Genomic DNA, 12,943 nt, shown 5'->3' with positions numbered 1-12,943 from the left:
GAAATGGGAAAAACAAGGAGAAACCACAGAAGAGGAATATTTAATTGAGAATGAACATGCAATAGACCTCACAGTACAGCATGCAGTGAAGGAGGGTTGCAACATGAAGAAATATGTATACAAGAAAGTATTGGGTGTAGTAAGTTAGTCTGTCAACTTTTGGGCAAAAAAATGAGCATTTTTTTATTTGTATTCTTCAGTGAAAATATGTTTAAAATTTTCTGTACAAATCAGCTTTGAAGATATTTCATCATGTCACATGTGGAATCTAATTCACCAACAACTACACCTTGGCAATAAGACGTGCAGATCACGAGGTTATAGGTGACCATGGTGACTATGTGATTATAACCAGTGTTATACTGCTAAGTTTTCAGTATTTTCTGCAACACATTGAACAATACGGCAATATTTTATTGAATAATAAGAAGACAGTACATTCGACAATTCTACATGAACTGTAAAAAATACTATTACTGTAGTGTGCATGGAGTCATTTCTGGTAAGTATATTAAGCATGTAGATTTTTTTTACAATAGAATATAAAATATATGTAGCCTAAAAGCAGTTTGTGCTTGTAGTATATGCCCTTTAGTATCTCTTAAGCATTTCAAGTTAAAATAACTGTTTTTTTTCCGAGGAATTGCAGCCTGTGAGTATGTTTTTTTCTAACCACAGGAACACAACACAATTTCATCATCGCAATTTGAAATGTAATCTTGCATTAAATCTTACCACCACCTGCAATAAAACATCATTTGTAACGCGTAGTAAAATCGGCTCACCTTACGCACAGAGATACACCGCAATCAAAACAACACCGTTGAATTGCAATTTTAATGCTGCTTTCAGAGCCCCATCAGAAAAAAAAGAATCCTGCGCTTTCAGATGTAAATACGGTTTTGGTTTTAGTCGGACGCTGTTATGCGGAATATAATACTAGATCTTGCAATAGAAACGTTTGGCTTTCTTTTGTTCATGTAGTTTAATGTTACTTTCCCATTTTTGTGCAAAATTTTAAAAAAATACAATTCAGTTTGAATAATATAACTTGCCTAGAAGATGTTTTCTTAAATAAAAGGGTTAAAATACAACCACTTTTCAATCAGTCGGCCCCAATAGGTGTCCTCTAAAATTCCGTGTCTCGATTTCTTTTAAATTGATGGATTTTTTCGAAAGCCCAACACGGTTATTTCGTGTTTACATTTTTTTGAGGACATTTGAATGTGTCGTTAGTGGCGCACCGTTTCCATCGCTCCTATTGGTCAATCCTCCACCGCGCCCACTTATGACGCCATTGAGTCTCGCCGGACTCTTCCGGGCATGTACCCCACCGTCAAATCCAAAATGTAAACAAAAAGTCTGCTTTGTGTTGTAGTTTTATTACCAGCCGTCACTTAACCGCTGTCAAAGCTGTTAAATCCTGAATATCTAAAGCAAAAAACTTCCAAACTCGTCACCCATAGTTTAAATGCTAACGCGCCATGCAAACGTTAGCTCAGTGACAATTTGTGAGCAGCCTGGAGTTGTGGAGGACTCCACATGACAGCGGTGAAGAGATGGGCTCTGTTCGCTGGGCTTTCCGCTGCGGGTCGTGGACACCCAGCAGGTCCGACTGGCTGCTCGCTGCTCGCTGCATCCAGCCGGAGGAGAAAGACCGCATTGGACAGTTTGTGTTCACCAAGGATGCGAAGTCAGCCATGGTGAGTCTGAAACGAAGTCATCTGCAAGTCCTTCCTCACTTGTCAAAACATATCTACAAAATATTGCGAGAACGAGCATAAACTCTTGGTTACTCTAACTGCATGAATATGGTCTTAAAACGACCCAGTGAACACCAGAACTTTCTCAGTTTTGAACCTATTGGCTGTGTAGATGTTCTGCATCATGGTCCCAAAATGGAAACGAATTGCCAGAGGAATTGAAACATCTGATATTGTGAGCCTTTACAAAGATAACAAAGGATACAGGAAGATCATTAACAAACTTAACATCAGTGGAAATGGATTTGCAGCAGTGTGCTATTCTCACAATTAAGCTCTGTAAAAAAAAAAAAATTTTAAAAAGCAGACAAGGACAAGTGCTTCAGACTTGGCACAGGGGTTGTCGGTGGAAATTTGGGTTTCTGTGACTGCTCAGAAAGCGCGAAGGATATTGCATAGTGTTAATCTCTATGGAAGGCCTACAACAGTGACTGCATACTCCTGACAGTGAAGAACGGAGGTGGGAGTTTGATGATCTGGGGCTGCATGAGTGCAGAAGTTGTTGGGAAAGTGACATTTATAGATGACACTATGGATGCCTGTGGATATGGCAGAATATCAGCTGAAAAGATGACTCCCAGTCTTCACAAGCTTGTCAGACAGAAATATTCCTGCATTGTAATGATCCAAAGCGCATTGCAAAAATCACACAAGAGTGCCGAAAGATGAAAAAAGTGAAAACTTTATTGTAAGGTCATACAATATTCAATCATTTGACATTTAAATGATGAGTGGTTACACAGGGGTGTGAACACTTCTGTTGTAAACTGTATGAAAAATATCACATGATGTATGTTACATTTACTGTGTGTCTCCCTCTGTTATCCCAACAGGCTGGCAGGTTGTTGCTCAGGAGGTTCGTGTGTGAGAAGATGGGCATCCCCTGGTCAGAGATCAGACTGGAGCGATCTCCCAGAGGAAAGCCTTACTTGGCTGCACCACTGAAGGTCCACTCTGTTCCTTTGCTCAGTGTTTCCAAAAGACACCTCAGTCTTAAACTTTAGCAAGCTTTTAGTTATTACATTGATACAGCGACCCATTAGCGGCTCCATATTTTCTATGCCTTTACTACTCCAGTTCCATTAATTATATAGATATATTGTCCATAATCTTGCACACACTGTCTCCAAAAGTTCTGCAGGTTTGAACAAAGTTTGGCAGGACAGCATGAGTTGGCCCAGCAGTGGATAACACTTAAGTAATGAAAATTCGGCTGAGTCACAGACTCACCAGACATACATCTGTGATCCATTGCTCAGGTGGATTTATGTTGTACAGCATGAATAGATTTGTTATAAATGTAGCTTGAATTCTAGTCGTTTGTTAAGTTCAAGACATGACGTATTTATATTAAAGGAGGTGTATTGGACTTCAGCAACAAAGTGGTTTCCTGATATTCATGTCTTTTTTGGTATAACTGAAAATGCTTACAATTTGAGCATTTCTTGCTGTTTGCTCACAGGTCAGTTCAGATTCAGGTCCGGCCTGGAGTTTCAACCTCTCCCACCAAGGGGACTACGCTGTGCTTGCTGCGGAACAGGGGATGCAGGTCGGAGTGGATATAATGAAGACTACCATGCCGGGTAAACACTGGGGTTTCCTGATGGAGAGAGATATGCTGATATGTTCTTGCAATCACTGTGAAACGAGCAGAGTTCAAGAATAAAATCACCTTTTACCGATAGAGTTTAGCTGAATAATAATACACTTGTGACAGATTAAAAGAAAGCAACATGTTGTAATAAACTGTTCAATATTTTTGTGGATGAACCCCCCTATAAAAGCAAACATGCATCATTGAATTAATCATAGAGCTGCAGTCTGGATCTCAGTGAAGGCTTACATCAGCCCTCTTTTGAAAATCAAGATTTTTTTAACCTAATTAAAACGTCCATCTGGTGTTTCTTTATATGTGTGTGTGTGTGTGTGTGTGTGTGTGTGTGTGTGTGTGTGTGTGTGTGTGTGTGTGTGTGTGTGTGTGTGTGTGTGTGTGTGTGTGTGTGTATATGTATGTCCTGAAGACACAGCAGAAGCCAAAAAAAAGTCAGTCAACACCAAAGTTGGGCATTTCTATCTAAAAAGCACAGATTTCTGGGGTTTCGTATGTAACAATGCTAAGGAACCAATTCTGTCAGCTTGCAGGAAAAGCGACCTACATTTAGACTTTCTATATTGTTATTCTTCATCAGAATTGGTTTCCATTTCCAACATGCATGCCAGAAGTACTCTAACTTTTATCAAAGCTTCCCATTGTTTAGCACAGGGTAGTTTTGCTGTGTTTAAGGAGATTTGTATGTAAGTTGGTGTGCTTGAGATACAGTGTATATCAGAGGAGTGAGTGGAAACGGGTGAGCACTTCATAAAACTGCACATTGTTAAAGGAGCAGTGATGCAGAGTAAGTAAGCTGCTGTAAATATTTAATTCGGACACATGGAGATGAGCTTGTAGGGGTTTAATCAATGCCTGGAGAGGAGCTTTTAATTTTAAAATACAAAGAGCAATATCATCTGCCATTTTTATCCAGCAAACAGCAAAATATGATTACCTAGCTATTTTATATACCTGTAGTAGCTTTACATCAAAAACTGGAGGATGTCATATTTATGTAGTTCCCTATCTCTACCACAAGGGGTCACTGTTGCCTCATATATGAAAGTCTTGGCCACAGCCACTTCAGTGTGCAAATTTAGACGTGTGTGTTATCGTCACACATCAATTATCAGATATTTTGGAGAGAAGAAACAGTCCACACTAATCTGGAAAACACAGAATTATGCACGGCCTTGTGTTTATCTCTGTTTTCATTCAGATGGCGCTCCCCATCTTCTTCTCATCTCATTCTTCTCTCCCATCATCTCCCCCCACCCTCCCCCCATCCCTTCCCCTCTGTCTGTAACTTCATCCTTTTCTCTTTCCTTTCTCATGTCCTCACACCTCCTCCCCTCTCCCTCCCCCATCCAGGTAGCAGCTCCGTGCCGGAGTTTTTCCGCATCATGACTCGTCAGTTTACAGCTTACGAGTGGAGCATCATCCAATCAGCCGGCTCAGAACACCAGCAGCTCGCCGCGTTCTACCGCCACTGGGTAACCATGGCAACCATACTACCCTGTCATCACATTGCATTGCTGTTGGGCCCTGCGGGCGGTGTTTTGTGCGTTCGTTGCCAATGTCTTGAGTGACAAACGCACATTTGTACATTTTGCACACGCACGCACAAACTCGTCTCAAATCACGCTATTGTCAATTTCTCACATTTCGTTCTCCTGTTTCACTGCACGTCCTCGTTGCACAACAGTCCTCTTGTGCTTTTCCTTTTGGTGTTTGTCTCCTCCTTCTTGTCGTTTTCTCTCTCGCACACACACACACAGATGGTCAGTGAAGGCAACAGTGGAGCTAAGTAAAGATGCTGTGAGATTGAGAGGGTGGCACAGAGACGTCAAGCTCTGATACCACCACCACACTGTTGACTAATGGCAGAGCTCAACTGTTGCCATAGCGATTAGCCTTGTAATGGTGTTATTGTGGCTGATTGGCTGTCAAGGAGGGTTGGTTTTGGCTGGACACACTCACATTCTCTTACACAAACATAAAGACCCTCTTTTGTATACATGCTGTTAAGCATGTGTGCATAGATTCCCATCTGCTGTGGTTTTTAGTTTGCACACTCAGACTGTCCTTTTCGCCTTTCTCAGACAAACAAACTTCCTCTTTTTTTTAATCCCCTTTTGGGCGCATGACCATTTTCTGTATGTATCTGATCACGTTTCTTCTATTTCCACCAAGGCCCTCAAGGAGAGCTTCATCAAAGCCATCGGCACAGGTCTGGGGTTCAACCTGCAGAGGGTGGAGTTTCACCTGCCGACTGAACCGCTCACCCAGCCCCGGGCGCTGCGCCAGACCAAGATGCATCTAGATGAGGAACAAGAAGAGGACTGGATATTCGAGGTGAGTCTGGTTGAAGACAGGGCTGAAGAGTTGGACTAAAAGTACTAAACGCCATTCACAGAAATCAAGGCGTTGCCCATCTTGTGCACATTCAAACGAGCAAAAAAAGCCCAAGACAGATTGTAGACCAGTTTAGTAAGAGAATATTGAAGACACACAGCCGAGCTTTCCAAAGAGAAAGGGTGACGCAGTATTTCCATATATCCCAAAATGTTTGATAAGTCACACAGCATTTCAATCTCTTTAGTTTTCATCAGCTTGCAGGTTGAAAAAATCATCCTGGAAGCACTCTTGTGTGTTTTCTTCTCCTGATCAGCTGCCAGATTTAAAAGGCACCGTGCCAAACCGTTCTAGTTTCTGGGTTGTCTTCTAGTGTCATAGCCTGTTTAAAATGGGCTTTATTCACATTTCAGATATTTAATTTGGATTCTGAAAACGCTCATTTGCAAGTTTTTGTAACAGCACCTCCTTCAGGCTAAATGCAAAAGACACGCAGATAGTCAATCAGATGGTGAGATGATTTAGAAAAAGGAAAATTGAGAAGGGAGATTGTTTTGTCAGCCGTCTTTTGGTGGAGTTTTTAGCATCAGATTTACAACAGAAATATGTAAAGAACCGGTTTTAAGCAGCCTTTAGGAAATCATGGAGCTTAGCACAGGGGTCGGGTGCTCTGCTGTGTGCTCCTCCAGTGGATGTCCCCTCGTTCTGCAAAGTAAATCACAGGTGGTCTTACAGAGAGATGCACATAAGTGATTGCCATAGGGGCCTCTCAAGTGCCCTTCCAGCCCTCCCAACACCCTGACTAGAGATTAGAGTGCATCTCTACGTCAGAAGTTACCACTTCTATTTCCCATATCTCATCCTCTCCCTGATTTGATGTTTTTCCTCAGTATCGCTTTATCTTTCTACTCTTGTTTCACCATCTTCCTTCATTTTACTGTCTTCTTTTACCTCCTCTCCTCCCCCACGATGTTTCTTCTTCAGTCCACCTCCTGCTCCTCTCAGTCGTCCCTCCGAGCCCAGTGGCAGAGGGATTAACAAGGGACTGCTAAAAGGTTACCACCGGTTTGAAAAGCTTGATGTTGCCTTCCTCTCTCCTATCTTCTCTCTATCTCTCTCGAGGTCATGGAGGCCTAATGCTGTTTTAGTGTCTGTGTTTTCACACCAGGGAAAAGTAGAGCTTATTTCGATTGCTGCTAGATGAAGTAGCAGCAACATATGAGGTACGAAGGATGAAGATGAGGGAGGTAACTAGAAATAAAAGACTTTCACGAGTAAATATTTTACTTTTTAGTCTATGAGCAGGTTTAATTACTAGTTATTTCTCACATCAAAATTTGCATCTAAAATCACATGATGAGCTTATGAAATACAACACAGTGTTTCTTATTTTCAACCTTTTTTGCTTATGATCTCCAAAAGCTGTGCCTAGATGTGAGCCCTTATCATCTTTTAAATGTTACTGTGTTGCTACCAATTTCACAAAAGAGACATTTTCTCTGCCTTGATTCATTGATGACCCCTGACATTTATTTTAGTAGAGGGTTTGACCTCTAAGTTGCAAACCAATGGAGTAAACTACACCACTGTATATAGTTAGCTATAGTTAGCTCCACCAAGGCCATCTAGAACTTTTGGGTTGATAAATATAAATTCTGTCAAAAAAGAGACAAAAAAAGTAAAATTTCAATTATTTAATCATCAGAATATTTACAATAACCCTCTGAACCCCAAGCAGTTTCTGGGTGTTTTGTTTGTTTTTGCTCCTGTTACATTTTCACTCACTGTGGACTCATTTTTCCCACTGCACTATGAAATCCTGCACCTCTATGGACACAGCACAACCATAGCTGTAATTACAAAAAAAATGTCTTTCGTGCAGTATAACAAAGTTATAATGCCATGTATCTTTTAAAAAAAAAAAAAAAGTAGAATTTCTTTGATAATTTCACAAATATTGGAAAAAAAAGAATCTCAGCAGCAACCTTGAATATTAGTTATTTCATCACAGTAAGCAACAAGTCAAGTTATTGTTTTGTTCAGAAAAGATGATATTCTCAAGGATGAAATAATATTGAATGTTATAGATGCTTAATACTGTACTTTAAGGTGTGATCGCACAAAGACGTGTTTCATGATGAGATGCGATCTGGTCCTGCACTGATGCACCTCAGTGATGCTGCTCATCTCTCTGAGTACCCTTAACAACGACACACATCATTATTTGTGATCAGTGATGATTGAAATGACCTTGAGAGGTCAAATGAAATCAACATGTGCAATATGTTTTCTGGTTCTTCCATGTGTTACCAACGCTGGGGAACAATAGAGGCTCCATATGCTATATAGGTATTTACTACTCTTTTTAACTGCTCTGCTCTGTGTAAACACAGCCTGCAGTTCAGCCGAATATTCACGTTCAGAATTTTTGCCATATAACTGTTGGTCTCAGCTGAGTCAGTCGTGGTTTCAGTTTCACTGAGGAGTACAGATTTCTGTAGTTTGTTTATTTTTTTTTTATTTTTTTTTTTACAAGATATGGTGATTGGGTGATTTTTTTAATGAAACATGTCAAAATAAGTTATTTTTTTCCAGTTTAACTGCATGACCCATATGATTAGATTAATGAAAGCTTGGAAATCTGAAGTTGTGAAGTTGAAAATCTGACGATTCTTCCTGTTTTTGCAGTTTTCTAGCTGTGATACATTGTGTTACTTATGGAAAGTGTATTTTAAATCTGCTGGCAGGTTTTGAAGTTCATAGGATTAATTATAACTATTTTAATGGTTTGATCGATTAATTGTTAGAATCACTTTCCAAGCAAAACACCACTCACTTGCATGTAGTCCAGCTTCCATAATAGGAGAAGTTTATGGATGGCAGTGCTTATTTTAAAAATGATTTCTTATAGATTTTTATGTATAAATATGTGACTGTGGGCTCTGGAAGACTGTGATGTGCGTTTTCTGACACGTCATAGACAGAACCATCCATCCATCCATCAGCTATACCTGCTTATCCTTTAGATAGTTGTGAGGGTACTGGAGCTTATCCCAGCTCACACAGGGTGGGAGGTGGTGTTCACTCTGGACAGGTCGCCAGTCAGTCACAGGGCTACCACACAAAGACAGACAACCTTTCACACTCACATTCACACCTCCAAGCAATTTAGAATCGACACCCAACCTGCCTGTCTTTGGACTGTGGGAGGAAGCCAAGCACCTGAAAAAATCAGAGAACATGCAAACTCCTCACAAAAAGGCATGTTAATAGATAATGAAAATTAGCATTTGTTGCACATCTATTGGCAATAATGAGAAAGAACAGTAGGCTGTTCTACATGTTGATTACACATTTGGCTTTCCATACATAAATGGATCAATTTAACAAGATCGGCTTTTTTTAAACACGTAAAACCAACAAATATTTTTGAAAATCTTAAAATGTGCTGATTCAAACACTGTCCAGAAATAAAAGCAGAAATGGTAGATGTGCATACAACAGTACAGGTGTACTATATGAAAATATAAAGCCAAATCATAATGTTGAAATTCCTCTACCCAACTGCCGTTGCTAATGATTTAACTAGACAAATACAATGTAAATATAATATTGAATTGAATCCTTATGAACTCTGAATGTCAGTTATTTCATCACATTAAGCAAAAGTCAGGTTATTGTTTAGTTCTCAAAGAGGAACTACAATCTCATCTTTTAGATGCTTAATACTGTACATTGAGATGTAATTGCTCAAAGACGTGTTTCCAGGATGCATGAAGCATCGATGCAGTGATGCTGGACAGCTCTCTGAACATCCTTAACAACGACACACATCATTATTTGTGACCAAGAAGTGATTGCGGTGACCTTGAGAGGTCAAATGAAGTCGAAATGAATTGAATTCTAGGATTTGTCTCATACCCTAAAAGGCACACTCCAGGTTATATATATATATATATATATATATATATATATATATATATATATATATATATATATATATATATATATATATATATATATATATATATATAGTGTTACATGCAGGCCGTATTCTGTATGTGCTGATATGTGATCCTACAGGAGAGCTTACTGGATGCTGACCATCATGTTGCAGTAGCACTTGGACCAGCAGACAAACTAGGATCTGCAGTAAGGACACATACCATTCATATTCTCCTGCCACTTTCAGTGTAATAACTGCATTTACAATTTTGTGAACTTGTACAGACATCATCATTTTCCCTTTTCAGTATAACTTGAACATAGATATAAACACTAGCCACTGATATATTAATATAATAATTTATGTAAAATATGTTATTAAATAAAAATATCAAAAATTTCTTGGTTTACTCATCTGCAACAAAAAAGCTAAATTTGTGATTGAACTGTTGCTCAGACATGATACCTCTGGCCATTTTCCAGTTTTCTGTCATTTTACAGGCTAATTAGTAACTTAATATTTACGTTAATCTTTACACATAGCAATGTTGGATGCTGCACTCTGTAGTTACCACTACTAACTTTCCTCTCCGTCTCTCTCAGCCTCCCCCTTCATCTCTTCCTCCTCCCTCCACATTTACGCTGCTGTCGTTCAGTGAGCTCGTCGCCTCAGCCTCACCTCTGACAGAGGAGGACTCCGCCTACTGGGAGAGTTTCAAGATGAAGGCTGAAGCTCCGTCGAGACAGAGCGATGCAGACACATCCACGTAACCACCTGTCTCACGCTGACACTCGCCTGTCACACACGAACACACAATCTTTTCAGAAGTGCCAAAAAGGAAGAACGCATTCACTGACACTGAAGCTGCTTTCTTATTCAGCGCAACTCCAGTCGAGTCCTGTCAAGTTTATTTACAAAGCCAACAACCACAGCTTTGTCTCGGAGGACTTCACAATCGATACAGCATCTGACACCATCTATCTTTAGATCCTCAGTTCCAGTGAAGAAAAACTCCACAAAAACACACCTGATACACACAAACAACACTGTACAATACACCCAACGATAAATGTTGTTTAATAAAAAGTTGGAGCTGTAGCAACCTTCCATCGTAATGTTTGGAGTTTGTGTTTAAAGTAGAATGAAGCTGTCTTTTAACAATAAAAACAATATGGATTTTGTAATATCAGGATATACTGTCCAAGATTGTGCAATGAGCTCCTCATTAATGATTTTACACTCCCTATAAACCCCAACAAATGCTAGGTCTTTGTCCCAAAATATATAACCAAATATAGCAATATCCATGCTATGCATTGGTGAAAGAAACACTGATAATTAATTTTGATATCTGTACTGAAAATTGAGGTCTTTCCTGGCAAAGTAATGTTTACTTTTCGAACCTTTCCTTCACACGACACATAAAGAATCTAGTAACTGCTCCATGTTCTTTTGTAAATATATGATCTTTTCAGTCCAGCTCATTCTCTCCTGTATTTAATTTCATTTTTCTTGTGTCACATGAGCATAGAGCTGAACAGTCATTCAGTAGTATTTATCAATATGCAGTACTATTCCCAATGATGATTACATTGTGCTCACCTTTTATAACCTTCTGCTTTATCTGTTAATGATTTCAAGAAAAATCAAAGTAGCAGAAAAATCGTTATCATGAGCTTTTGTTTCATATATATGTGAGATGTGCATAACAGTGTGACACATTTCTAGCAATACAGTTACATAGTGTATCAATATTGAAAAGACTTAGTTTTAATGTTTATATATTGATTGATTTCAACTGCTCGGCCTGACGTGCATTTGGGTGTCTGCTTCTGAGTCATGCATCTTCCAGCAGACTTCTTTTTCTCCTCGCCGTAAAGCTAAATGTCTCTCAGCCTCACTTCTCTCTCAGCCTCGGCCTTATCTTGCAGGAATTTTTTTCCTCTTTTCTCCCTCCATGTTATCTCTGCCATTTTGTCTTCGTCTTTTCCTTTTCTCCCGCTCCTCGTCCCTCCATCTGGTAGCATATCTATTTTCGTCGACGACATTTAGCTGACCATCTCTCTCTTTTTCTTTGCAGCTCAATCTCCTCCACCTTCCCTCCCCCTCTCCTTCTCTCTCTCTCGAGGGTACCTCATAGATAGCTTGTGCAAGTCTGGACAATTAGCCATTTTTTTCTGCATCGCATTACTTTAATCGCAACCTATAATCATAAACCTTCTCGCCTGCACACAGGAGGAAATGACTGGCTATTATCAGGAGTTAGAGGTCAAATAATACGTATGTTTAGTCTAGCATACAATGTGCTTGGACATTATACACCTCAGCTTCAGCCTCCCACCTCTCAAATGAACAGATACTTAAACACAAGTGAAATCAGGCGCAGTGAGATTTCTCAGTGGAACAACTAACGTGAAATCAAAGTTGGAAAACAAAGTTATTGGTTGTTAAATTTCTGACAGACGTATAATTATCTGAACTGCGATATTCTCACACACGCGACCTGAACACTTGACTTCTTCTGGGCTTTGTGGCCCAAACACATGATGGCACAAACCTGCTGCTTGACACCACGACCTGAACACCTGCTGCTCACCTTCATGTCTATCAGTGTGCACATTACTTGTTATTCTCCTCTTTCTGCAGTCCCTTCTATCGATGTAACCTTAGCCTTCCAGGTGAAGAGAAGGGAATTATGGGTATTGATAACATGGCAACCTACTCTCTAGATGGAAAGACCATCATTCTATCATTGAAAATCTTGAGTTTCCAAGAGACTCAGATGGTTTAGGTCGAGAATAAGGTTTACTGACATCATGAGAAGTGATGCAACAAAGCAGCACATTTGTGTGAGTAATGCCAGCATCAGTTCTGAGGATTCTCTCTGATCTTTGGGTATATATTGTAGCTGAGAGAAGGTCAGATTTAGACCTCAGACCGATTTGGAGACAACTTGTCTGCGTAGTCATGTCAGAATAGACAATATCTAACCTTGACCATGGCAGAAAATCCTAGCATGTCATCCTCCTACAGCGTCTGCCTGTCAGAAGCTAATTTAGGATGATGTCAGCTAGCAGCCGCAAGGAATACCTCAATAGGGCGAAAGGGAGTAATTTTTTTCTTCACAATAGAGAAAACTGATTACATTTTTTTAGTGGTATAACTTCTTACCTTCTTGACAGTGATTACAATTGACTACAGCTGCTGACTGCTCTGAGCCAATTAAAATAGGGCTTATTTAACACATTTATCAGACTCTGCCACAAACACTACAGTAGAGAAGTCTGA

General features: G+C 39.7%; 1 protein-coding gene across 1 annotated transcript; it reads left to right on the top strand.

Moving 5' to 3' along the window:
* The first annotated feature begins 1,293 nt into the window (after positions 1-1,293).
* Positions 1,294-10,762, top strand: aasdhppt (aminoadipate-semialdehyde dehydrogenase-phosphopantetheinyl transferase). Its single transcript, XM_023276416.3, has 7 exons — positions 1,294-1,703; positions 2,597-2,710; positions 3,226-3,346; positions 4,726-4,847; positions 5,548-5,709; positions 9,793-9,861; positions 10,258-10,762. The coding sequence occupies exons 1-7, from the start codon at positions 1,560-1,562 to the stop codon at positions 10,423-10,425; spliced, it is 900 nt and encodes a 299-aa protein (XP_023132184.2). The 5' UTR covers positions 1,294-1,559; the 3' UTR covers positions 10,426-10,762.
* The last annotated feature ends 2,181 nt before the right edge of the window (positions 10,763-12,943 follow it).

Source organism: Amphiprion ocellaris, chromosome 7 (assembly GCF_022539595.1).
Source record: "Amphiprion ocellaris isolate individual 3 ecotype Okinawa chromosome 7, ASM2253959v1, whole genome shotgun sequence".
Classification (NCBI taxonomy): Eukaryota; Metazoa; Chordata; class Actinopteri; family Pomacentridae; genus Amphiprion; species Amphiprion ocellaris.
Note: the sequence above shows the minus strand (reverse complement) of the source record. Positions and strands in the feature narration are given on the sequence as shown.